This window comes from Drechmeria coniospora, chromosome 01 (genome assembly GCF_001625195.1).
Source record: "Drechmeria coniospora strain ARSEF 6962 chromosome 01, whole genome shotgun sequence".
In the NCBI taxonomy this organism is placed as follows: Eukaryota; Fungi; Ascomycota; class Sordariomycetes; order Hypocreales; family Ophiocordycipitaceae; genus Drechmeria; species Drechmeria coniospora.
In genome coordinates this window covers 236,348-261,141 of record NC_054389.1, presented here as the reverse complement: position 1 = coordinate 261,141, position 24,794 = coordinate 236,348, and the positions used below count along the sequence as shown (strand labels likewise).

At 62.2% G+C, this 24,794-nt stretch overlaps 9 protein-coding genes across 9 annotated transcripts; 3 read left to right on the top strand and 6 right to left on the bottom strand.

Moving 5' to 3' along the window:
* Positions 1-387: 387 nt before the first annotated feature.
* On the bottom strand, positions 388-2,656 carry DCS_00059 (flavohemoglobin; the record flags this gene model as incomplete). Its single annotated transcript, XM_040797401.1, has 2 exons — positions 388-1,806; positions 2,450-2,656. 2 exons carry the CDS (start codon positions 2,654-2,656, stop codon positions 388-390), a joined length of 1,626 nt encoding a protein of 541 aa, XP_040658284.1.
* A 1,925-nt stretch (positions 2,657-4,581) lies between these two features.
* DCS_00058 (uncharacterized protein) lies at positions 4,582-5,422 on the bottom strand (the record flags this gene model as incomplete). Its single annotated transcript, XM_040797400.1, has 3 exons — positions 4,582-4,813; positions 4,940-5,178; positions 5,273-5,422. The coding sequence occupies 3 exons, from the start codon at positions 5,420-5,422 to the stop codon at positions 4,582-4,584; spliced, it is 621 nt and encodes a 206-aa protein (XP_040658283.1).
* Positions 5,423-7,662: 2,240 nt separating this feature from the next.
* DCS_00057 (uncharacterized protein) lies at positions 7,663-9,133 on the bottom strand (the record flags this gene model as incomplete). The annotated part of the gene is made up of 4 exons (XM_040797399.1): positions 7,663-7,893; positions 7,955-8,410; positions 8,478-8,800; positions 8,941-9,133. 4 exons carry the CDS (start codon positions 9,131-9,133, stop codon positions 7,663-7,665), a joined length of 1,203 nt encoding a protein of 400 aa, XP_040658282.1.
* A 149-nt stretch (positions 9,134-9,282) lies between these two features.
* DCS_00056 (uncharacterized protein) lies at positions 9,283-9,495 on the bottom strand (the record flags this gene model as incomplete). Its single annotated transcript, XM_040797398.1, has 1 exon — positions 9,283-9,495. The coding sequence occupies one exon, from the start codon at positions 9,493-9,495 to the stop codon at positions 9,283-9,285; it is 213 nt and encodes a 70-aa protein (XP_040658281.1).
* Positions 9,496-11,867: 2,372 nt separating this feature from the next.
* Positions 11,868-13,403, bottom strand: DCS_00055 (uncharacterized protein; the record flags this gene model as incomplete). The annotated part of the gene is made up of 5 exons (XM_040797397.1): positions 11,868-12,114; positions 12,189-12,628; positions 12,691-12,746; positions 12,852-13,010; positions 13,055-13,403. 5 exons carry the CDS (start codon positions 13,401-13,403, stop codon positions 11,868-11,870), a joined length of 1,251 nt encoding a protein of 416 aa, XP_040658280.1.
* Positions 13,404-16,710: 3,307 nt separating this feature from the next.
* On the bottom strand, positions 16,711-17,294 carry DCS_00054 (uncharacterized protein; the record flags this gene model as incomplete). Its single annotated transcript, XM_040797396.1, has 2 exons — positions 16,711-16,755; positions 16,806-17,294. 2 exons carry the CDS (start codon positions 17,292-17,294, stop codon positions 16,711-16,713), a joined length of 534 nt encoding a protein of 177 aa, XP_040658279.1.
* Positions 17,295-20,049: 2,755 nt separating this feature from the next.
* DCS_00053 (uncharacterized protein) lies at positions 20,050-20,796 on the top strand (the record flags this gene model as incomplete). The annotated part of the gene is made up of 2 exons (XM_040797395.1): positions 20,050-20,208; positions 20,254-20,796. 2 exons carry the CDS (start codon positions 20,050-20,052, stop codon positions 20,794-20,796), a joined length of 702 nt encoding a protein of 233 aa, XP_040658278.1.
* Positions 20,797-20,886: 90 nt separating this feature from the next.
* On the top strand, positions 20,887-23,349 carry DCS_00052 (uncharacterized protein; the record flags this gene model as incomplete). The annotated part of the gene is made up of 3 exons (XM_040797394.1): positions 20,887-21,228; positions 21,310-22,026; positions 22,096-23,349. The coding sequence occupies 3 exons, from the start codon at positions 20,887-20,889 to the stop codon at positions 23,347-23,349; spliced, it is 2,313 nt and encodes a 770-aa protein (XP_040658277.1).
* Positions 23,350-23,806: 457 nt separating this feature from the next.
* On the top strand, positions 23,807-24,725 carry DCS_00051 (GNAT family acetyltransferase; the record flags this gene model as incomplete). Its single annotated transcript, XM_040797393.1, has 2 exons — positions 23,807-24,480; positions 24,554-24,725. 2 exons carry the CDS (start codon positions 23,807-23,809, stop codon positions 24,723-24,725), a joined length of 846 nt encoding a protein of 281 aa, XP_040658276.1.
* Positions 24,726-24,794: the final 69 nt, after the last annotated feature.

Here is a 24,794-nt window from a genome sequence, read left to right as displayed (position 1 = left end):
GTTGTTACAGCACACTTGCCCTGTGGACAGGGACAATGTGCGCCGTAAGCCCGCATCATCCATGACCAAGTGCTAATGACGTACAGGACGATGAGCAGGTCGACATGTCCGTCGCCCGCTCTGATGGAGCGAGAAAAAGGACAACTGACTGCTATATTCATTGCGTCGTATATACGGAGGCGCTCATACTTGGTGTCGTTTGCAGGTCGACATGTCCGTCGCCCGCTCTGATGGAGCGAGAAAAAGGACAACTGACTGCTATATTCATTGCGTCGTATATACGGAGACTCTCTAGTTGTACATTGTTACACTCCATGTCCCCGTCTCATCGTTTCATAACCATAGCCCAGCAGAGGAACGTGCGACACGAGCTGGCGGGTGGGGTGCTCAGACATCGCCGGTCCGGAACAGCTCGAGGTGGATTCGCTCCTGGTCGACACCCTTGTCGGCGAGCCAGCGTCTCGTCTCGACCATCCATTCCTCGGGCCCGCAGACGTAGTACTGGGCGTCGGTGTCGCCGAGGTGCAGCTCGTCGCGGACCTTGGCGAGGTCCATGAGGCCGTGGAAATCGTAGTCCCGTCCCTCGCCGTGGCCTCGGCCGACATTTTCGGCAAACAGGACGGGCTTGAGGTTCGCGTGCCGGGCGGCGGCGGAGCGGATGTGGTCCCCGAAGCAGACCGAGTCGGAGCGGGCGGCGCCGTGGATGTAGCTCACGGGCCGCGTCGCCTTTTCCTCCAGCAGGATGGAGTCGAGTATGGACAGCACGGGGGTGGCGCCGACGCCGAGGGACAGCAGGACGACGGGCGTGTCGGGCTTCGGCGCGTCGAGGAAGAACTCGCCGCAGGGGGCGCTGAGCTGGACCTCGTCGCCGACGTCGTACCTGTCGTGCAGCATGTTGGAGATGAGGCCCGGGACGCGGCCCTCGGCGAGCTCGTCGCGGGTGGCGCCCGGGATGGTGGCCTCGCGCTTGACGCTGATGCGGAACTGGCGCATGCCGTCGACGGGCGCCGTGCTGAGGCTAAACTGCCGGCTCTGCAGGAGGCCGTCGAGCTCGGGGATGGGCACCTGGAGCGAGACGTACTGGCCGGGGAGGAAGCGGCCAAGGGCGCGACCATCCTTGGGCTCCAAGTAGAAGCTGACGACATCGTCGGACTCGCGTGCCTTCTTGACGATGGTGAAGGCGCGCCACGACTTCCAGTCGGCGCCGGCCGCGTCGTACAGCTGCTTTTCGCGGCCGATGAAGACGTCGGCGAGCTGACCGTAGGCCGCGACCCAGGCGTCCTTGACCTCGGTCGTCAGGGCGGGGCCGAGGACCTCGGCGAAGGCGCCGACGAGGTGGCGGCCGACGATGGCGTACTGCTCGGGCTTGATGAAGAGGGAGACGTGCTTGTGGGCGATGCGCTCGACGGCGTGCGTCAGCTTGGGCAGGTTGTCGATGTGGGCGGCGTAGGCGAAGACGGCGTCGGCGAGGGCCGCCTGCTGGGCACCCGTCTGCTGGTTGCGCAGGGAAAAGTAGTTTTTGAGCTCGGGATGGGCCGCGAGCATGCGGGCGTAGAAGGTGGTGGTGATGGTCCGGCCATGCTGCCTGACGATGGGCGCCGTCGACTTGACGATGGCGATCTGCCTTGCCGTGAGAGCCATGCTGCCGCTGCTGGCGCGGAGGCGACGAGCGAGCAAGGCAACGGGTACGGGTGTCGGGGTTTGCGGGTGCTGTGATGGCACGGGAGCTGCCGCCGCTGCCGCCGCGGAATTGGTCGTACGGATGATGACGCCGACGACGACGAGGGAGCAAGGCAACGGGTACGGCTGTCGGGGTTTGCGGGTGCTGTGATGGCACGGGAGGTCGGAGGAGACGCTCGATGGCGGAGCCAAGTATGTACAGATCCGCCCGGGGAGATTGTAGGCATGCGTCAAGGCGTCGTATCGTCGAGAGCTCGATGGAAGATGCCGTCGGCGTCCGACAACTTATATCGACGAGCAGCTCGGACCAGCCGTCGCCGGCGACACGAGGCCCCTCCGACGGCCGCGCACGAGAGGCAGGACGATGCCGCGGAGGCAAAGGCCGGAGAAGCGGAGATGCACCGTCGAGATTTCATTTGCATTGACGGAGGGCCGACGTGTCGTCGACGAGCGACAGAGGTGGGCTGATAATATGCCGCGGGAAAAGGGAAGAACCGGAACCCCGGACGGGGCCCAGTATTATTACTTCTGGGCCACGGCGACGACGGGGACGAGGCCGCTGCGAATGGCACTGGCCGCCAGCACAGGCAGCGTCCTGCCGATGGCAGCAGATGTCATTCCGAGCACCAACCAACGCACGCGTGCCGATGCGAAACCACGTCCCGAGAAATCGACTCGTGTTGCTGCCGTCGCCGCTCGCGTGCACTGGGCCTCGAAGGGCCTGCGTGGACGACGCTGGGTCTCACAACCAACAGGCAAACGGCGTCACACGGCCAAGCACTTTGTCGATGCCGCTGGAAGAGTAGGCATTCGCTTGCCGTCGGGGCTGGCCACCCGGGCCGTGAGTAATCGAACTGCTAGCGATTGCCAGCATCATCACTTGTGCTTGCAACTCCGACGGCGTCTTGGCGGACGGGCTTCGAAGCACCTCGACAAGCTGAGGAGCATGCAGGGCGGCGAGACGGACGACAGGCATGGCAGCGGGAGGAATCGAGAACGTATGACAATTCGACAATTGACTTTGATGGTGTGACTCGTTACAAAGCACAAACGGGCAGCCTCCCATTGGCCAGGAGCCTGCGTCGCCTTTCAACCTCATGAAGTAAGTACAGTATTAATTATCACTATTTGCACGCGTACAGAGTACCCCTACTTGCAATACGTGCAAGCAAATGTACTTGTACTTGCATAGTACTTGGGTGCCCACGTACGTGCACCATATCCATGGTAGGTGTACTTGTAACACATGCAAGTATGTGTACTTGTACTTGCGTAGATGTGCAGAGTACGGAGCACGTGTACTGTAGTTGTACTGTATTAGTACTGTAAGTAGATGCATCTACTGTAGGTGCAGTACATGTGCAGCAAGTATCATGCACGTGCGGGTACATGTGCAGCACGGCAACTGCCAGCATGCGTGGTGTCTAGGACGGGTACCGTAGGGGTAGCTGTACTTGCCGTGAGGGCAATGCCCATGTACACGAACCACGACGGCTCGCCGCTCCGAGGTGCCGCGGCCGGGATGCCCCTGCCCAGCGTGCCTGAGTGCCTGCCCCTCGCGCCGATCGGCCGGACCCGGAGGCAGGAATGGGCGCGGCCGTTTGGGGAGGGGCACCCGGTACGCAGTCTAGTACGGATCCAGCGATGCGGCAAGTAGCGGTACATGCACGCCCAGGTCACGTCCCTGCTGCAAGTCACTCACCCCATGGGCCATGTGGCATCTCCGTGGAGAAATGACGGGGAGGGAGAAGCAGTAAACGTTGCCGACGGTGCGAGAGATGAATGAGGATCGAGGCACCGACCTGTCTCCGAGATCTCTGCATTCCGGCGTCGGTTGTCCCGATGGTTTCGGGAAAAGGTGCATACAGTTCTCGTACCACATACATTACATGTACATGTACTTGTACCTCGATGCCGTATTACCTTGTACTCCGTCCGTATGTGGCTCGATCTGCGCCTGCCTACTCATCCGCGGAGAATCAAAAAGGCAGGCGACAGGCGGGCAAACAGGCAGGCAGGCGGTCAAGTAGGAAGCCAGGCATTCAGGCAGGCAGTCAGGCAGCCAGGCAGTCAGGCATTCAGGCAGCCAGGCAGTCAGGCATTCAGGCAGCCAGGCAGTCAGGCATTCAGGGAGGCAGGCATTCAGTACCTCAGGCATTCAGGCAGTGAGGCACACTGGCACACTGGCGGGAGGCAGAAGGGCAGGACATGTATGCACGTATGCCATATACGTAGGTACTGGTGTCGTCTGCCATGTGCGTACGCGTGCCATGTGCGCATTGCATGCAGACGGTGCGTGATTTTCGCCTCTTCACCTGACATGATCAACCTGCCATGGCAAACCCGTTCCACGCAACAGCACAGCGAGTCAAACGACGGCGAAGAGGGTGAGGGTATGCATGCCATGCACGTCCATGTACGCGGTCCATGTACGCGGGTACGTGTCTCGAAGCGTCTTCACCTGATGTCCTCAACCTACCTTGGCAGGCCGGTACCGAACAGCAGCATGGCGAGGAGTCCGTCCAACGGCAACGCATACGCATCGAGTCCGGTCGGTGCTCCCCATGCGACTGACGGAGACACATTCATCTGCTCCCATCGTTCTCACGACCGTCGTTGCTCGTTGCGTCGACATGCTTGATTGATGAATAGTATTATGATTAAATATTACCGTCTCATTCCCCATCTCCTCCCCCTTTATTATTCCTCCATCTACCCACGAGGACCGGACCGAGCGCCAGAGAGGTACCGCTCCGTGACGGAGGAGCACCAAATCGCCGTCCGCTTCGCAGTCGAAGAAGGAGGGCATTTCTGCCAGGACCAGTCCACGGTGCACAGTGCATCGCGGAACGTTCTGCTGCCGTGCTGCTAGTACGATTGTCCCGTCGGACGGCCTGACCTCTAGGCCTGAACCGTCGCCTCGGGCGCACCGTTGGTCCCGGGCACGACGTTGCCGGCGGGAGCCGTTGTCGGGGGGGCCGTGGGGGCGCCGTGTCCGGACACGTTGGCGGCCGCGGGGCGCTCCTTGGTCAGCTTGGCCGAGCTGTGCTGCTGGCGCTCCTCGTCGTGGCGAACCTTGCGGCTGGCGCGCCACAGGAAGGCCTCGATGATGATGTTGCAGATGAGGAAGAAGCTGCGCGGCAACGAGAGTCAGTCCATCTCCGTTTGGCCGCTTCTTCATGCCGCCCTTGCTCCTCGACACCTCCACCGGCAGCAGGCCGGCACCATTCAGCCGGGACGCAGGGCAGGGGCGACGTACAAGGCAAAAAAGTTAAACGACTCGACGGTTCGCTTGAGCGAGCACCTCTCTCCGTCCAGGCCGGGCTCTCCGTAAATGTCGCGGCGGCACAGATTGCCGCTCCAGTCGTTGACGGAGAAGATAAAGGACGTGAGCCAGAGGTACGAGAAGAAAAAGTTGAGGGGCAAAAAGTAGCCCTCGTAGCTCTTGAAGCACGGCAGGATCATGGCGACCATGTAAAAGGCGACGGTGATGACGGACTGGCGGGGAGGGAGCAGAGATTCGTTAGCTCCATCGACCACGACGCGGGCCGTCCAAGACCCGAGGTCGCCGCCCGCCGACGAGGATACGTACAATGACCTCCTGGTAGACGACGTGGGAGCCGCGGAAGGGATACTGGCTCAGGAAGTAGGAGATGATGCCCATGACGATGGCGGCCGAGGCAAAGATCATAAAGTGGCAAAAGGACGCGAGGGCCCTGAAGGTGCCGGTGCCGTGAGCCATGGTTGTTGCTTGGCGGGTAGGTCTTGCGTGGTTGCGATGTCGGGGGAGGTGAACGACTGTGACTATGGTGACGATTACGGATGCTATCGCCTCGGACGCTTCGCCTCGACCGTCGCCTTCATATTTATAGCAGCCGGCGAGCACGGGGCAGGCGAGGATGGGCGAGGCGACGAGGGCGACGATGGCCTGTCGTCGAGCATCATGGTCGCATGCGGGAATCGTCAGGACTCGCCAGGCACCGCCTTTCCATCTAGTGCCACCTCCGACCCCGACGCAACGAGACGGTCGCCAAGGGGAGGCCAAGGGGAAAACCGACGTCGACGGCCGTCTCGAGGGCGCCGAAACCGTCGTGGGAGCCGGTCGGAGCCAATGGAGGTGAGGGGAGAAAGCCGTCGGTCGGTCGACGGTGGACGAATCCAGCACGAGACGATGGCCGCTTCGAGGGGAATATTCGTGGCGGCGCCTGGCGTGCCCTCTGGCGTGCCCTCTGGCGTTCCCTATGGCGTGCCCTTTGGCGCTGTCGAAAGCGCCGTCAGAAGGCGGCGTCGGAACCGGCGGGGCGTCACCGGGAACAGGCGGAGGGGGTTCAGGGCACGAATGCAGGGGCCCCGTCGAGGTCTAGGTCTTCCAGGTACTAGCCTACTCGCGCGGTACGGCCGTCGTCGGCGCGGGACATGGACGGATGCGCCAGCCAGGTCACCCGCGTTACGCCGACCGTGTCTGGCAAGACCGTGGCGCACCTTTGGCCGCTATCGTTCGGTACAAGGTCCGACGTCCAGCGCAGGTCGTCCTCGCGGCCACCGAGTACTCGCGCGGTACCTGGGTTGGGTCGGTACCTGGGGTGGCACCTGGGTTGGCACCTGGGGTGGCACCTGGGACGGTCGACTTGTGGCAGCTTGATGACGGCCGAGGGACGGTGCACGGAGTCTGTCAAAGACGCTGCCGCTGGAGAGCAGGGGAGAACAGGGAATGCTACCATTATTGAAATGCCCAATGTTGGCAGCCAAAGAACAGCTCGACCTTGAACGCCCTGCCGGTGTGCTGCAGGCTGTAGCGCATGTCCGAGGTAGATATTACTACTAGGTATCGTACCTACCAGCACTACACCTACAGTACGTGGTACCTACTTGGTGTCTACAATAATACCTATACACCTACGTACCTAGTACCTACTTGGTGCCTATAATATACACCTACGTACCTACTTGGTACCTACAACATACACATCTACACGTACCTACTCGGTACCTACAATACCTACAACCAAGTACGACGTACTGTACGTAGGACTGCAGGAGTCAAGTAGGCGGTCATGACCTGCTGCGGCGACAGAGGCTATTAGCGCACCTCGACTGCGCACCCTTCTGTAACCTGCTCGCACCCCCTCTGTAACCTGCACGCACCCCTTCTGTAACCTGCACGTGGCCGCCGTCGCCGGTAGAGTCCGCTGGGGACGCATCCGGGCTCGTGGCCTGAGGATCGAACATGTAATTGCAGCGGCGACCTGCTCGTGGCGACGACTGGGTTCCAGCCGCTTCCATCTCGGCAGCATCCGAGCTCGCCAGCCCAGACACGTGGCCGCATGGGACGAAGCGGCCAGACGACATCCGGAGACGCAGTCGACGTGCCGTCGTCATCGATCATCGTTGCCATCGTGCCCTCCATTGGCCAGCTACCTTTCGAACCCCCATCCTCGGCCGAGACGTGCGGATGATGGCTGCCCATGACGCGGGGCCGTGGCCACCTTGTCATCGCCAACATGGGACGAATGGCGTGCGGAAAATGCTCCTCAGAATGACAGCCGGAACCTGTCAAAGAGCACGGAAATAAAGCACCAACGGACAATGCAAAGATGATGCGAAAAGAGGCCAAAAATAAAATAGAATAATGGCGATAAAAATGGTGGTGAAAGGGCCGTCAAAGTGGCGGTGAAAAGAATGAAGAAAAAACCATCACCTGCTCCCATGACCAACCCTCCTCTCACGGCCAACCGACCGACCCTCCCCTCCTGTCTCGGCCAACCAACCCTCCTCTCATAACTAACCAACTTCCCTGCCGTGGCCAACTCTCCTCTCGTGGCTAACTCTCCTCCCGTGGCCAACCCTCTTCCCGTGGCCAACCCTCCTCCCGTGGCCAACCCTCCTCCCGTGGCCAACCCTCCTCCCGTGGCCAACCCTCCTCCCGTGGCCACCCCCCTTCCCGTGGCCAACCCTCCTCTCGTGGCAAAGGCCCGCGGGCCCTTAGCTCATGAGCACATCCAACCCGCGCGACGCGAGCGAGTTGAGATCCGTCCGCTCGACGAGCTTGCCGACCTTCTTCGCACCCTTGGCCGCCGCCTGGTTGAGGTCGGTGCCGCCGACGACCGAGTTCAGGTAGTCGAGCCCCTTGTTGGCGAGCGAGTTGAAGTCGACGTCGCGCGCCATCCGGATGGCCACCTTGGCACCCGTCTTGGCGAGGCTCTCCATGGTGCCCTGTCCGCCGTCAGCCGTGCCTCCGCCCGAGGCGAGGAGCCGCATGGGAATGGGAGCTTACGCTGCTGAGGAGGGTCGACATGGCAGTCTCGACGAGGCCGCGCTTCGTCGGGGAGCCGACGCTCGGCTGGGCCCGAGCCTCGAGCCACCGCATGACGAGCGAGTTCAGGTCGTTTTCCCGCACCGATCTCGAGAGCACGGCGAGGCCCTGGTCCGCGAGGAGGTTGAAGTCGACGTCGCTCGCCGTCTCCTGCAGCCGCGCCGCGCCGTCCCTCGCCGCCTCGTTGAGGTCGATGTCGCCCTGTGACGTCCCCACCCCGTCAGTCTCGGTGTGCCCTCGCGGATCAAGGGGAAACCGTACGCGATTGATGCGTGCGTGAAGGGTCCTGGCACCCCCCGACGGAAGCGCACGGGTGGCGAGGTCGATGCCGTCGTCGTCGCTCGTGTACTCGTCCAACGTCGCCATGCCCCTCGTCAGCAGGTCGGGCAGGTCGGGCAGGTCGACGTGACTCTGCAACTAGGCGGTACGTGAGCGGCAGACCGACGCAAGCATCGCGTCGGGGTCAAGGGCCGGGGGAACCTACGTCGTGTACGAAATCCTGAGCCCTCTTGGCCATGCTGGTCTCGCCGTCGGCAGCGCCGTCCCGCGCGACCAAGTCACAGGCTGCGGCCGTCAGCTGTGCGCATTCTCGCCTTCGTGCCATCCAAGGCCCCTGCGGGAAGTGGACTGACCGGCGTCGGGGGCCGGCCGCGAGGTGACCAGCGAGCCCGAGCTCACGAGAAGGAGCGAAAGTCCAGAGGTGAATCTCATTGTCGACGGTAAGGAGCGTGATGGTTGCGAAATCTGAAACGACTGACGTGAACGAGGGACGGAATGCGAAGAGAGTGACGGATGCGAAACGAGTGACTGGAAAGTAGGAAGAGCGAGTGCTTGCTTGGCCAGCTGGAGGGTGAGTCGAACGAGAGGCACTCGCGCCGATATAAATATCCCCCGCCCAAGACGCCCGACGCCCTGTACGCGGCACAGTCTCGTCACCATGTCGACACTTTTGCGGGCTTGGACGACGAACATGTCGAGCACGCCTGCGGCGCGACGTGAGGTTTCAGGTGGTCGAGGGCATCGTCGTCTGTGCCACCTGGACGGACCGGATGCAGGTTCGCCGAACCATCTCGACGGCGAACCGGCGACCTCTGTGCTCCCTCGAGGCTCGAGCACAGGCGCATCGCCGTCGCGGCCCATCTGTTTGGTTTTTTTTATCGGCAGCGGCCAGCACCAACGGCGCGTGATGGAAGCCCCGGTGGAAGCCGCCCCTGACGGTGGAAAAACGGTGAGGACGCCATTGCCACCGGAGCCGCGTCTGTGCGATGGAGGCATCCGAGCCAGGACGTTCACATGCACCACCAGCGCACGGTAGTTGTCGGGGCCCGCGAGATGACGGGAGCTTGCGGAGATGACCGCTTGTTGCCGTGCTGTCGGCGCTTTCGCGTCTTTACTCGGGCTCTGGAAGCGCGACGGATGGACTCGAGAACAGTGTTCGGTTCACGGACGGCGCTCTGCAGCCAAAGTGACGGGCCGAAAGCAAGAAACAAGAGGTTGGCCATGGTCCCTCTTCCTTCATCATCACATTGGATGTCCACCTCCCACGGTCTGTGGGATCGGGTCCAATACCAACCGGCTCGACAAACGTCAAGGGTGGCGAGCGATTGGACGGTGATGCCGGACCGGTGCTCGGCAAGGCTCAGGCCGGCGACTCGGGAGAATGGACAACCAGGGGCGTCCCGGATGAAACTTTCGGCAACGGCATGCCTGGAATGGTACGCATGGACGTGCGGAGCAGGGACTTGCCGGTACGGTGTTGCTGCTCGGCGGAACCGGTGCCCACCTCGGCCGACACGGGGTGAACGACGGGGCGGATGCGCTCGGGGCCGAGCCGGCGGAGACGAATCACGGAGGCATCCGAACGGGTCCCACAAAGCAACCAAAAGATTCAGTGCGGAATCCTCCCGGCAGCACCCCACGACTGACGAGATTGCCCCCTCGCATCTGCCTCACCGACTCTGTTCCGTCACTCTCACGGAGGTACCCGTGCGGAGGCCGCTCATCGATCCTTGGTCCGACTTGCCCGTTGACGCAGCCGATTGTCTGATGACGGCCGATGCCGCCTCGTCGGCAAACCGAGACTCGGCCGGTGCGAATAGGAGACGGCAAGCTCGGCATGCTCGGTGCAGTTCCCGGCAAAGGTGTGACTCGTGTCGGCTGTCAAGCTTGGCCATGTACGCATCGCCTTGATCGCTGCCACTTTCGACGGCAAAGGTGTGACTCGTGTCGGCTGTCAAGCTTGGCCATGTACGCATCGCCTTAATCGCTGCCACTTTCGACGGCGTAGAATTCCTCGCGAGACCACCGTTGGCATGTGCAAACGTTGACCGCTACGATGGATGCGCAACACACCAGTTTATGACAGAACAGCGCAGCCTTGCGCCATTCCATCCAAGGCGTCGGCGACTCCTGGCGGCTCATTGATCCGGCGACGCGAACATTGCACACAGCGGAGCGTACATGAATGGGGAGAACCATTCCCCCGCTGTCCTCGATGGGAAGTGACCAGCACTCTTGGCAGCGCAATATACCTCATGATAGTGAACCGACATTGGCTCTCGAGGTGAGAAGAGAGAAGACGACGAATCGAGGGGTCAGCTATGTATTCCTTGCACCGGAGACTGCGTGACAAGCCGTGGCAGAACAGTGTTTCGATTCAACGACGAAGCCAAGAAGCCGGCAGTTGGGGAACGATGACCGCATCTGAATGAACCTAATCAAGTCATGACACCTCCGCTCCGTGCTGTTCAACGGCTCGCGCGAACCCTCCATGGTCATGATATTACCGGCTCCGCCAGCGATCTGCGTTCATGCCCTGCCCGCGGCTCGTACCAACCGACTCCCGAGTGTCATGACCCACCCATGCGGCGCAAGGCGCATAATTTCTTCCGGCGGCATCCCCATGATGTGGGTGTGAATCACACCCGAGGGCGTTGATGGAAACCATTGATACGGCCGCCGTCACGTAGCACACATGAATACAGGTAGGTTGGATGACCGAGACTCTGACGTGACTCCGTTGCCAGAGTGATTCAAGAGTTTCGTGTCCGACAAGAATATGTCGAAATATAGGCCTTGTCACGAAAACAAAAAACTCATTGGGGAAGCCGATTGGACCCCAAACCGCTGGGTAGTCGCAAGGCATCACGAGAGTGGAAGCGTCGATGCGCTGTCCGGGCGCAGGCAACAACCCTCTCCCCGCCCCAGCCCTTACAAACGGCACGAGCAGGCAGGCAGACACGTCGGTGTTGTGAACAGGAGGCAACGGACGCTCGTCACGATGGAACTCGAGGTCGAGGAACGGTGCAGGATGGTTGTGGACGAGATCCGTTCATCGGAGAAGGCGACACAGGGCGGCCAGTGTCCCGAGGCGCACCTGACCGGGTCTGCCAGCACGGGGGCGGCACCTGAGCGATGGACAGGCTGCCGAAGAACGATCGGAACCTGCCGGGCCTCGACTCGCTCGACTCGGACCGATATTTGCTTCGTCGAGGGGCACATGCTCGTCGGGACATGATGCGACGGCCGGTCGAGGGTGTGGCCGACCGAGGCGACGACAAACCCGCACGTGGTCAGGGGAGCCAAATCGGCCAGGGGAGGCTCGCGTATGGCTTGTCGATGTGTGGCCTGCGACGGTGCACGGCTGCCCGTCCTCGGCCGACGTGGGTGTGCCGTCCCGGTGGGCAAGGTCAGACGAGGACGAAAGGGTCAAGCTTCACCGGTGCTCGGCGTCAGACGCTCGGCGGATCAAGGTGCGGCCACGGCGCAGACGTCGGCCGGGCAACACGGGACACGGGCGGGCATGTCGGTCGACGGTGCGGGTCAACGGCAGAGGTGGCTTGTCATTACTCTATCACTCTACATCATCATGAATTCATGACTTCTGCACGTCCAGCGCCATCGAGGGCACGTTGAACTTGACAGTCTTGGCCGAGTAGTAGGCCTCGGAGCCGAAGGCGAGGTAACCGAGGTAGTGCTTGCTCGTCGGGTACGACGCGTTCTTCTTGCTGAAGATCTCGTCGAGAAAGGGTTGGAGGTCGCCGTGAAAGCTAAAGGTGGGCGTCTGGGCCTTCCAGGTCAGGACCAGCTGGCCCGTCGGGTTCGTGTGGACGAAGAGGTCGCTGCGGACGCGTGCTCGTTAGCGGCGGCCGGGGGCCTCGGGGGGTTGCGTCGGCGCGGGGGCGACTCGACTCACTACGTCGTCCCGTTGAAGACGTGGCTCGTGACGGGACCCAGGTCCTCGCCGACGGCCTTGGCGGAGGCGCCAAAGGCGGCGAACCACACCATGACTTCGAAGTCGGCCTTTTCGGGCACCTTGGAGTTGGACTCGTCGGCGTCCATGAACATGTCGACGGCGACGTTGGAGTTGACGTCGTTGGCCTTGAGCACGGCCACGTCCGTCTGGGTCGTCTCGTTGTCGAGGCGCATGGTCCACTCGACGTCGAAGGGCATGTTGGTGATGCTGCCGAGGGCGGCAGGCAGGTCGTCCTTGGCATTGGAGTTTTGGACCATGATGTTGGAGAAGGCGTGGACGTTGTTGGCGTTGGCCTGGAGGATCTGGTTGAACTGCCACCATATGCTCCAGGCGGGCGCCGACGTCGTCGTCGCGTACGTCTGGTTATTGAAGAGCGTGGCCTGGCGGCGGCCGTCAGCGCGGGCGCGAGGGCGCGAGGGATCACGAGGGTCCGTCAACCTACATTCATGCAGAGGAAGCCGGGGTCTCCGGCCTTGACACCCCATTGATTGGGGTTCACTGCGGCGGTGCGTTAGCCACGACGACGACGACGACGACGACGACGACCGAGGGCCAGAAGCAAGGCTCGCGGGAGAGGAAGGGAAGGAGAGAAAGGGAACGCACGGGCAAACTTCTGGTCCTTGCTGGGGGCGGAAATGGCCTCGACGAGCGCGCACGTGGTTTCGTAGTTGACCGTGTTGTCGACGGGCTTGACAAAGGGAGGCGGTTGGCCGCTGGCCTGGCGCTGCACCTGGATGCCGAGCAGGATGCCGATGGTGACGGCTATGGGCAGGATGAGAAGGCCAAGGTTGACGAGCCAGCGAAACATGGCGGCGGTCGGGGCGAGGCAGCGGCGTCCGCTTTCGTCGGGACAATCTCTCGTCGGCGTCGGTCTCGGGCCGGCCTTTGATCGGTCGATCGATCGGTCGGTCTTGGGTCGAGCAGGGGCGTGGGACCGCGCAAAACGAGTGCATGCGCGGCGGCGGAAGGGTGCTCGTCGGTGGTTGTCGTCGTGTCGAGACGCTCGACGTGGTCGTCTCGTGCGTGAGGCCGGAGGGAGGGGAGGGGAGGCGAGGCGAGGCGAGGCGAGGGTGTCGACGGGAGGCGAGCTGGTGGTGCGTGGCAGGGAGAGACGGGAGCGAGAGGCTCCTTCCTCGCCCACGTCGCCACAGGCATGCCACGGCGGGCTCAGGGAAGGTGCGAGGGCAGCGTCTTGTCACCAAGGGTACGGGCACTAGTCGGTACAGGTACTTGGAGGCGCCCGTGCGTGGGCCGGCGAGGCAAACGAAGCATTAGCCGGTACCTGCGAGTACACGGGCGACGCCGCGGGCAAGGCGTGGGCACGCAGTACCGCCGACGTACATGGCATCCGCACGCCGTACGGAAAGGGCGAGGCGCGGGCAGCTCGCGTACAGGTACTTGTCGGCGTGCGCCCCCGCAGCGCAGGACGAAGGCCACCGCCGCCAGGACGGAGTAGCTGGCGGCGAAGAGCGAGTGCGTCGTGGCCGGTGCCGCTCCGGCCTCGTGCTCGCATCAGAACCGGGTGCCGTGGGCTTCAGGCGAGGCGCCTCGGTGGGCGGCAACTGGACGCGGATGCCGGGCAGGGTTATGAGGTTGTCGCCGAATGTGAAGGTGACGGAAGCGTGGGGGGGCAGGACAAGGTACCTGCCAGCGGGACAAATTACCTGCCAGCGGGACAAATCACCTGCCAGCGGGACAAATTACCCGCCAGCGGGACAAATTACCCGCCAAACAAAGGCCCGACGGAGCACTGTTCCTGCCAAACGAAGCACTGTACCTGCCTGACGAAGCACTGTACCTGCCGGACGAAGCAATGTATCTGCCAAACGAAGGAAGCACTGTACCAGCCAGACGAAGGAAGCACTGTACCTACCAGACGAAGCACTGTAACTGCCAGACGAAGGAAGCACTGTACCTGCCAGACGAAGCACCGTACTAACCTACCAGACGAATCACTGCATCTGCCAGACGAAGCACTGTACCTGCCAAACGAAGCACTGCATCTGCCAGACGAAGCACTGCATCTGCCAGTCTAAGCACTGCATCTGCTAGAGGAAGCACTGTGCCTGCCAGACGACGCACTGTGCCTGCCGGACGAAGCACTGTATCTGCCAGACGAAGCTTCCGCCATTCCCCTGTGCCCAGCATCCCCCACAGTGCACATCGCCGCGCCGGTTCGAGGCAGCCGCTAATGCAGGTACAAGGGCTCCGCACTCGCAGAGCGCAGCACAGTATACAGTACCTAGCAAGTACAGCTACTTGGTTGCATGATGCACAGGGCAATAGGAAGTACAGGTACGTGCATGTACTCCGCACAGTAGGCGCAGCTGTAGGTGCGCATGTACAGGTAGGCGCACGTGGGGGTCGAACGGTGCCGCTGTGCTGTGCACCCTGCCATTACACGTAGGTACGGACGAGTGCATGTGCTTGCACGCAGGCACATAAGCACGCTGCCACTCGCCTCGGAGGAAATGTTGGCATTCGGCATGATTTCATCTCGGCGACCATTGACGGAAAAGATCCGAAGGGACTCCGTATTACGAGGCCCCATATTACGGCGTACGGCGTAGGCGTAGGAGATGGACCATTGCAACCAAGTACTGTATACCCACTTGTCGGTACCCAACACCGATGATGTACAAGTAGATGTACATGAACGTACTTGTCAAGCAATATTGTACTTGTATGCACACCCACTGCACGCAGGTACAGTAATAATACCCCGTATCGTCGTATTAATTACGGAGTGCGGAGTAATAATACTGCACTGCATGACGAAGATGCCACCTAGTTGTAGCACGCCAACAGGCAGCGACAGAAGCTGCCCACAGGCGGTCGACCCCCGGCGTCTGCATCGGCACAAATACGAGTTCGTCATGCGTTGGGCGCACCTCACCGTCCACCCACGAAGCGTGCTCCATACGTACCGTACAAGTTCCTACATGCAAGTACCGGGCAAGTACAGTACACGCTCCGAGTGCTTGCTTGCAAGCATGTGCGCGCAGCACGATGGGGGCATTCAATGCTTCGTATTGTTCGGCGTGCATGTGCTTACGCCTACTCGGCACAGGCACGTGAAGGAAGACTTGCAGCACACAAGTATAGTACCGGCGCGTGGCGGCCGCGAATGGGCCATGCTCAGAGCCGGAATACCGCGTCTTAAAGTGCAGGTACTTGCGGTACACGGAGGGTTTTTGGTAGAGGCGCCGTCGCATGTGCCGGCCTCATGAATTCCTCGGTCGGAAAAGGCAGCGTCGGCCAAGGCAAAAGGCCGCGAGCAAGGACGCGTGGTCGAGACTTGTCGACGAGGGCGAGCGCGACCATGTCTTGGGAGTCGTACGCATGGCAACGGATGACGACCCGAGACAGGGAGTGCAGGTACAGTCGCTAGACAAAATTGACGATTCAGTTTTGGTCGCGCCGCTCCTGGAAATCGAATCGATATTTTTGCCACCCCACCGTACGAGCCGGCACGCACGTTTGGGCGGGCCTGCGCGGTTGAGGCGAAAAGGTGGGCGGGCCATCGAATGAGACAAAAAAATGCCGCCGAGGGAGTCGGCTCGAGGGCGAGGGCACCGAGGCATCCGTCCGAAGCAGACATGGCCTCGTGGCCGCAGCGTCGCGTTGCCGTCTGCCGAATGTGCTTGAGTTGGCAAGCAATACGCCGTCATTGCTCCGTTGGTCCTTGTGCTGCAAGTTATTATATTGCTTACCGCCGTGATGGGCAATCCATGTCATCGAGGGTGCGAGCACGGAGCACGACACTGTGCCTGTACATGCATGAGCGCCTGAATGTGCGGCATGTACGTACAAGTATGTACGTACAAGTACCGTGCATTGACGAGCGCCATGCATGTACAGGTACTGTGCACCTGCGAGGTCTGATCATGCACAAGCACTGTGCATGTGCAAGTGCTGTGCGTCTGCGAGGTCGGTGCATGCATGCATGTAGTTGCTTGCAATGATTACAAGTACCACGCATGTACGAGTGCTGTGCATGCGATGGTACGAGTAGGTTGCAGCGCCGGCGCTCAACCATGGATGCATCATCAGGGGGTCGTGGTTTGTTCGAGCTCCCCTGGCGGAAACAAACACGGGTCGTCGGCAGGTGCTGGAATCGGCAACAGGCTTCCGAAAGGATCTTGCGCAGGACGGCCGGAATGTTTTCGTACGTCTGCGCATCTAGGTGCAGGCGTGAGTGTGGGTGCGGGTGCAGGTACAGGTGTGAGCGTGGGTGTCGGTGCAGGTTCAGGCGTAGGTGTGCTGTAGCGTAGTCGTGGTAGGTGTGCACTGTGAGTGTGGGTGTCGGTGCAGGTTCAGGCGTAGGTGTGCTGTACCGTAGTCGTGGTAGGTGTGCAACTGCTGTAGGTGTGCTGTGCAGTAATACCTACTATTAGGTAGGTAGCCATGGTAGGTGTGCAACTGGGCGTGCAACTGTACCTACCTAGTACTTGGATAGGTACTACACCTTGTAAATAATGTGCTTGGTAGGTGTGGGCGTACCGTACTGTAGGTGCAAGTAGATGGACGGTGCAAGTAGACGGACAGAGTACTTACTTGCCGGTGTGCTTGTAGGTGCTTGCATGGGTGCGCAAGGATGACAAATTGCATCTCCTCTGCGTTCCCAGCATTCCTAGCATTGCGACCGTGCCTGGGGGTGGGGTGCCCGACGAGTGCTTGGTTCGTGCCGCCGCGAGCACGTGTGCCTGGGGAGTACTTCAGGGCGTCGCACAAGGGTACGCGCGCGTGCATCTGTGCCGCACCGAAGCACGGCGCGCCCGTGTTATGCTCGAGGTACCCACGCCCGTGCAAGGCAGCCGTGGTGCGTCGATGGGTGCGTCGATGACCGTGGGCGAAACGTCGACGGTAAGAACCGCCAGGGCCAACGAGCCACGAGCATGCCCGACGAGCAGTTGGCGACCCGACCAAGTGGTGCGTCCGTCGTCCCTCGTCGGCTTGCACCTCGTCGCCTCTCCACTCCCGGCCGAGTGTCTTGGTCGGCGGCGAAAGGGGCCAGCGAGGCATTCTCGACGACGAGACGAGCATGCCGTCGTACGAGAACGGCATGAGCCAGCTCGCTCGTCCATCTAGCGGCCGTTAGCGCTTCGGCCGATGGAACCGGGAGGGGGGTGGCTGCGCGATGCGGCGATTCGATGAGACGCCGTTGGTGGACCGACGCAGCGCCAGGCGAACCGGTCCATCGGGCGTCCCTGGGCGACCTGCCCCTTTCTCCGCCGCGCGATGCGTCCCCGTCCATGGCGGACCGTCGTACCGCGGAGGAGCGCCGAGTCTGACCGAGTGGGGAGGAAGCGGGCGAAGTCGACAGGGGGGGGGCGAGGCACGACTCCGATCTGGCGGCGACGATACGAGGACGAGCCCGTGGAAACGCACTCGCATGTGCCGTACGGAACGGTGGCGGCGAGCACCCGCTCGTGCTGAGCCTGCTGCGACGGTGCGAGCGTTCTGATGCCCGGCACAGGCACGTGTGTCGACGGGAACGTGGGCGCCTGGTCGGATGGACGATTGCGTGGCAGAGATTTTCCGCCGACGGTCGATGCACCGCACACATCCTTTGTGCTCACGCCACTTGCCGCTCGCCGGTGCCCAGTGCAGGTAAGCAAGTACCTGCTGAGGTAATGCTACGTTGTGCTGGCGGCCACGGCTAGGTCTAATGGCGTGCAAGCACTTACTGTGTTCGGCACCCGTCATCCGATACGATAGGGGCACATGTACTCTGTACATGCCGCGGCGCACACCTGCTCCGCACCGCAACCAGCAAGAGGTGGTGCAGGGGGCGCCGTCGACGTCGTCCATTGGTCGGCGCCACGCACGAGCTTCGCCACCTCTGCCTGCGTCGCTTGTACCCGGGACCTCGACGTCTACCAGGAGGGCACGAGCGAAACGACGTCGGCGCCTGTACGGAGCACTGTTGCTGTATTTTTAGGTGTGCCGCGCTTGTCTCGTGTACGTTGCAGCGGCGTGAAACGACCCCCCCCACCGTATGCGGATCGTATGCGGATCGTATGCGAATCGGAAGCTCAAGCCGTGCTCCGTCGTTCCTATGCGACGTACCGTGCACGTACTGCACACTGTAACTGTACACTAGGGACTCGATACGAGTGCCCCGGAGCATCCTCAGCACCCTCTGTCGCTGACCCTCTGTCGCTGACCCATCGCCATGTCACCATCCATCATGCACGGCGGTCCATGACGCTACGAGGCGCTTCGCCAACGGCCACGAGCCCGTCGTCGCTCGGCTTCTCCGCCGATGCGATGCGTGGCATGATCCTTCTCCCGCTGGCATGCAGCGTCGACGCGATGAGCAGAGCCTGGTCTGCCTGTGGCCGCACCAGCCGTGGCCGCATTCCTCGCCGCACTTGGTGCCGCTGGCTGTTTACAATTAGCAGCCTGCTGCGCCGCACTCTGTGCACGTACCTGCAAGTACTGTACTGCACCGTCCATGTACAAATTACTACCTCTAGGCACGAGGTAGATAAGACTTGGCCTCCCAGACTGCGTGTACCTCTAGCTGTACCTTAGTTGGCCTTGTACCTAATGCAAGTACATCACCTACCGCGTTCATGTACACCTACAAGACGCATGCATTGGCACCTTGGGTCCGGAGCACTCCGTGCACGCACAACTACGTGGCGGGGCATTGCAAGCAATCACAGGCCCATACCGCTAGGCCCTCCCGGCCATGCTGCTGCACATGTCAAGGTGCTCAAAGGTGACGGCGTGCTTCTCCCTGCTGTTCCTTGGTTGGCAGGTACCTGCTCGGTGTTTGTAGCCCAGGTGCCGTCTGGCCGCCTTGCGGAGTGCTCCGTACTAGGTACTTGGGTTGCACCTGTGCCGCTGGCGTCGTTCAGAGTACCTAGTACCGTACATGTACTGTGCCGTACATTTACTGCACTCTGCTGGGCTGCACTGTACATTTCGTCAAGGCGAGTATGCATCTCAGACGACCGTCAAGGCAAGCACATTTACTGTACATTTACTGCACTACAAGTACATTTACTCTACTGAACCCTACATTTACCGCACTGTGCCGTGCTGCACTGTATATTCCCTCACTGCAAGTACATTTACTACACTGTATTTTACTGTACATTTACTGCACTACAAGTACATTTCCTTTCCTCTACTGAACCCTACATTTACCGCACTGTGCTGTGCTGCACTGTATATTCCCTCACTGCAAGTACACTTACTACACTGTACTTTACCGGGTGCTCCCCGGCCACGCCCGTACAGATCGCGAGGCCCCGCAGCTATCCGTCATCCCATCGTGGAGCCGCATGAATGGCCTCGCCCTGTACGAGCTCGGAGCAGCTGTCAGTCACACCTCCGGCGCGCCGTGCACCGCGTCTCGTATCGGCATGAAGGAGCAAGGATGCGCATGGATTGTTTATCCTCGCGCACGGCTGCTATTTTTGCTGGACGCATCCACATCCCGCGCCCCCGCCCTTGCCAATGTGCGCTAAGGGGTATATGGATCGACGTACTATAGGGGGGTACGTCAGTGCTAGCCGTCGGAGTCCAGTGGTTCTAGTTGTGCCGTACGGAGTATAGATTAGTTGTCCTGTAGTTGTGTTGTAGTCGTGGTTATGGCTGTGGCTGTGCTTGCACTTGCTGTGCTTGTACTGGCCGTGCTTGTACTGGCTTGTACTGGCTTGTACTGGCTTGTACTCTACTCCCTACGCTCCAAGGCATTCATCGCCTTCATTGGCTTGGCATCCATCCTTGCGCCGTGCTGGCTGCGCTGCACCGGCTTGTGCTCCTACAGTACCTGTACATGCTCATGTCGAGGTACCGGCCGGTACGTCCAAGTACGCCCGTCGAGCCTGCGTCTCCCGCTGCAGGCCGCTGCAAGGCACCGTGCAGGTACGAAACGGCCTGGGGCGAGTGCTGTGCCGATGCGTGGGCCGTGCTGGGAGGATGTCTCGCAGCCGTTCGCAAAGTACATGTACACGCCGTCCGTGTTCGTGTGCTGTATCTGTACTAGGACTCGCCGTGGTCGCGGCCCCGTGGCGGCGGTAGCGGTACGAGCAATCGTCGTACAGGTACCGGCAATCGTCGCACAGGTACTTGGCCGGCGTCGTCGGTGCCCGTCTCTGCGTGCGTGCGCTTGCGTGCTTCCGTCCTGGAACTCGAGAGCCTTCCCGCTCCATTCCTCCTCCCTGTTGCCTCGTCAAACCTTCTCGTCGACCTGATTCCCTTGCCTCGCTCGTTTTCCCTCCGCCGTCCCAACTGGTCTCGCTCCGCGTCCACGCCGTTGTTCGCCCCTCGCTCCGCGTCCACGCCGTTGTTCGCCCCTCGCTCCGCGTCCACGCCGTTGCTCGCCCCTCGCCCACGACCGGATGCAGCATCCTGGCAGGTCCAGCCCGTCGTTTGCCTGAAATCTGTCCCGTCCGTCCCGACGACAGCCCGCACCGACGACAGCTCGCTCCGACGACAGCTCGCTCCGACGACAGCTCGCTTCGACGACAGCTCGCTTCGACGACAGCTCGCTCCGACGACAGCTCCCTCCGACGACGGCTCCCTCTGACGACGGCTCGATCCGACGACAGCCCTGCCCGCCTCCCTCGCTCCCTCGCCGCCCACCCGTCGTCCCTCGTCGTCCCTCTCCGTCGTCACCATGAAGGGCTATCCCGACGAAGAGATGATCGAGGTCGGCTCCTTTCAGCGTCGAAACCAGCCGGCGGCCGACGACAGCTCCCAACCCTATCCCCGGCCCGTCCGGCAAAACACTCGATTCCACCGCCCGCTCTCGTACTCGAGCGCCCCCTCGGACGACGTCGTCGCCCCGGGCTGGCCGCCCACCTCCTCCGGCCCCTCCGACTCCCAGACGCTCGTCGACGGTCAGGACTCGACGGCGAGCCTGCGCTCCTCGTGGCGGACCGACCAGCTCACCGCCGCCGACTGGTCGCCCGCGCCGCAGCCTCAGTTTGCCATGCACTCGGGCCCCTCGACGCCAATGGTAGGCTGCATCCTAGGCTGCATCCTTCCTCTCCCCTCGCCACCGCCCGCACCGACGGTAGGCTGACCTTGACCGCCTCAGAATCAGAGCAACACGAGCCTCGCCGCCCTCCTCCCCCACGCCGGCGGCCGCCACCAGCACGCGGCGAGCAAGGACTGGAGCGAGACGAGCCAGTCGTCGATCCAGGTGCTGCACGAGCGCGACGACGCCGACACGTGGGGGGGCTGGAAGCGTCGTCTCTTCAAGGTCACGCCCTTCCTGACCTTTGTCAACATGTGCCTCTACTTCACCTACCTCGCCCTGCGCGTCGCCTGCATCGTCTGGGCCCAGCAGTCGGAAAACACAATCTACGGCGCCGCCTGGGTCTTCATCGCCGTCGAGGTCACCACGGCCCTGCCCGCCATGATCCACAGCGGCTGGACCATGTGGTCGCTCAAGAGGCGTCATCGCCGCAAGCTCCGCCTCGCTGGCACCGACGTGCCCACTGTCGACGTCTTCGTCACCTGCTGCGGCGAGGACGACGACGTCGTCCTCGACACCGTCCGCGCCGCCTGCGACCTCGACTACCCGCCCGACCGCTACCGCGTCATCATCCTCGACGACGGCCGCTCCGCCTCGCTCGAGTCCTGGTGCTCCCGCCTCAGCATGACCTTTCCCAACCTCTTCTACATGTCGCGCGAGAAGATCCCCGGCAAGCCGCACTACTTCAAGGCCGGCAACCTCAACTTTGGCCTCGAGCAGACGCACCTGCTGCCCGGCGGCGCCGGCCAGTTCATGGCCGCCCTCGACGCCGACATGGTACCCTCGCCCTCGCCCCCCCCGTCTAATCAGCAGCCCCTGAGACGCCATGGCTGACGTGCCCTCTAGATTCCCGAGCGAGATTGGCTCCGCGCCGTGCTCCCGCACCTCGTCATCGACCCCAAGATGGCCCTCTCCTGCCCGCCCCAGCTCTTCTACAACACGCCGCCGTCGGACCCCCTCGCCCAGAGCCTCGGCATCTTCGTCCACGTCATCGAGCCCATCAAGGACTCGCTCGGCGTCGCCTGGTGCACCGGCTCCGGCTACGCCGTCCGCCGCGACGCCCTCGACGAGATCGGCAACTTCCCCCTCGGCTCCCTCGCCGAGGACGTCGCCACCTCGACCCTGCTGCTCGGCAAGGGCTGGAAGACGGCCTACGTGCACGAGCCGCTGCAGTTCGGCACCATCCCCGAGGACTTTGGCAGCCACCTCAAGCAGCGCACGCGCTGGGCCATCGGCACCGTCGACACCGCCTTCAAGCTGCGCTTCTGCCTCTGGGGCGAAAAGGTGCGCCGCCTGACCTTTGCCCAGCGCTTCTCCGGCTTCATCTACGCCACCCTGAGCCTCTACTCGATTCTCGTCTCCATCTCCATCTTCGCCATCCCCGTCATCATCCTCATGGGCAAGCGCCTCGTCGCCTACGCCACCGACGAGCAGCTGCGCTGGCTCATCCGCGTCTGCTTCGCCTCCTTCATCTCCAACCGCCTCTGCGAGTTCGTCCTCTTCATCCCCGGCGGCTACCACAGCGGCCAGCGCGACGCCCGCTACCAGCTCTGGATGTCGCCCTACATCGCCCTCAGCCTCGTCCGCTCCTTCGTCCTGCCCAAGTGGCTCGGCGGCCAGCAGCAGGCCTTCAAGCCGACGGGCTCCCAGGCCTCGGCCCTCAACGAGCGCGACCCGCTGCTCAAGAAGTCGATGCCGCGCCGCCTCTGGGCCATCCTCGTCCACTACATGGCCCTCTTCCACTTTGCCTTTGTCTACATGACGCTCGTCGCCGTCGCCATGACGTCGTACCGCTGCTTCGTCCTCGGCGAGTCGACGCAGGACATCCTCCTGTGCCTCCTGACCCACGCCTTCTGGCCGCCCCTGACCTTTCTCTTCCTCTGCACCTCGCTCTGGACCCCCGTGTCGTACGCCATCGACCCGCCCATGATGCCCGAGCGCGAGCAGCTGCTCGAGCGCGACCCCAAGACCATGGTGGCACACCCGACCGAGAAGAGCAAGGAGATTGCCTTTGGCGGCCAGGCCGCCTGGTTCGAGATGGAGATGACGCTCATGACGCTCTACACGACGCTCGTCTTTGTCGCCTCCTTCATATACTAGACGACGACGAGCGGGACGCGGGACCGCGTGCATTATTACTGTACCATAGCGCCCGGCACGCCACGGGCGCTCCGCTTCACTAGACGGCAACGGAGACGGCGCATCGGTGATTTTTTGCACTTTTTTCTTCTTCTTCTTTTCTTCTTTCGCATGGGCCGTGGTATAGAAGGGGAAGGAGGGGGGGTGGATGCTGGGCATTGCGTGCGTAGCGAGGCAGCCGCTCCGATGTGCATGTATTCGCATTTGGGTCATATTTAGTGCAGGTTTATTGTTCCGCCTCATCATTCGACGGCGACGAATCGCTTTATTTTCCCTCGACTCGATGCGCTGCCGCCGTGTCCGTGACGGCCGTGGACGCGGCGTGAGCTTCGATCCTGGCGCGTGTCATGTTGGGTGAAGTCGTGGCATCGAGCACAGTGCACAAGGACTGTGTGCACCGTGTGTATTCGTCACGCCGATGACCTCGTCGCCCTCCTCTCGGCCTCCGCACTCACAACTGTCCAGCCGCTTCGCATCCCCTGCCACCCTGGCGTCCGCGGCAGAGTCCTCACCGGCCGGCTCCAAGGACCCTATCATGGGCCACCATCTCGACGGACCTCTCGGACCGCCCGTGCCTCCCGGGGAAGCCGTCTACCCGCCTCACGCCCGCGTCGACGGAAAGTTCGTTTCGCTCGTCCCGCTCTCGACCTTGCACGCACCCGCGCTGTACGAGCATCTCGGCGGCGAGGACAACATGTGGCGCTGGACTTATATGCTCTCGGCCGGTTGGGCTGACAGGCAAGCCTGTGACGGCTCGGTGGCCACCTGGAGCGTGTCTCGGGATCCCCAATTCTACGCCGTCGTCAAGACGGCCAACGGTCCTGCGGCCGCGGACGAGGAGACGACGGGAGAGGCCGTCGGCATCATGTCGTTCCTGAGCGTGGTGCCCTCGCACAGGAGGATCGAGATCGGCTCCGTCATCCTGGGCGACGCCATCCGGGCCAGCAAGGCCGGCACCGAGGCCTACGCCCTGATGGTCGGCACCGCCTTTGCGCTCGGCTACCTGCGCGTCGAGTGGAAGGCGAATGCGTTGAACGAGAGGAGTCTCCGAGCAGCGAAGCGCTTGGGGTTCGCGTTTGAGGGCGTGTTCCGGTACGCCAGCCTCGACGTTTATGCCGTCGTCGCCCCAGACCCCGTCGGATGCTGACGAGCCATGCGGCGACAGGAAGCACATGGTGGTCAAGGGCCGCGAGAGGGACACGGCCTACTTTAGCATCACGGATGCCGAATGGCCTCGTGCGAGGAGAGGGTTCGAAGCCTGGCTTGACGAGGACAACTTTGACGGAGAGGGGAGGCAGAGGCGGCGGCTGGAGGAGTGCAGAGAGGCCTCCGAGTAAGGTTCGACGCTCTCGTCGCGCCGGCCGGAAGATGAAAGGGCCGTCTGCCGCGGAGCCGTGCTCGGAGGC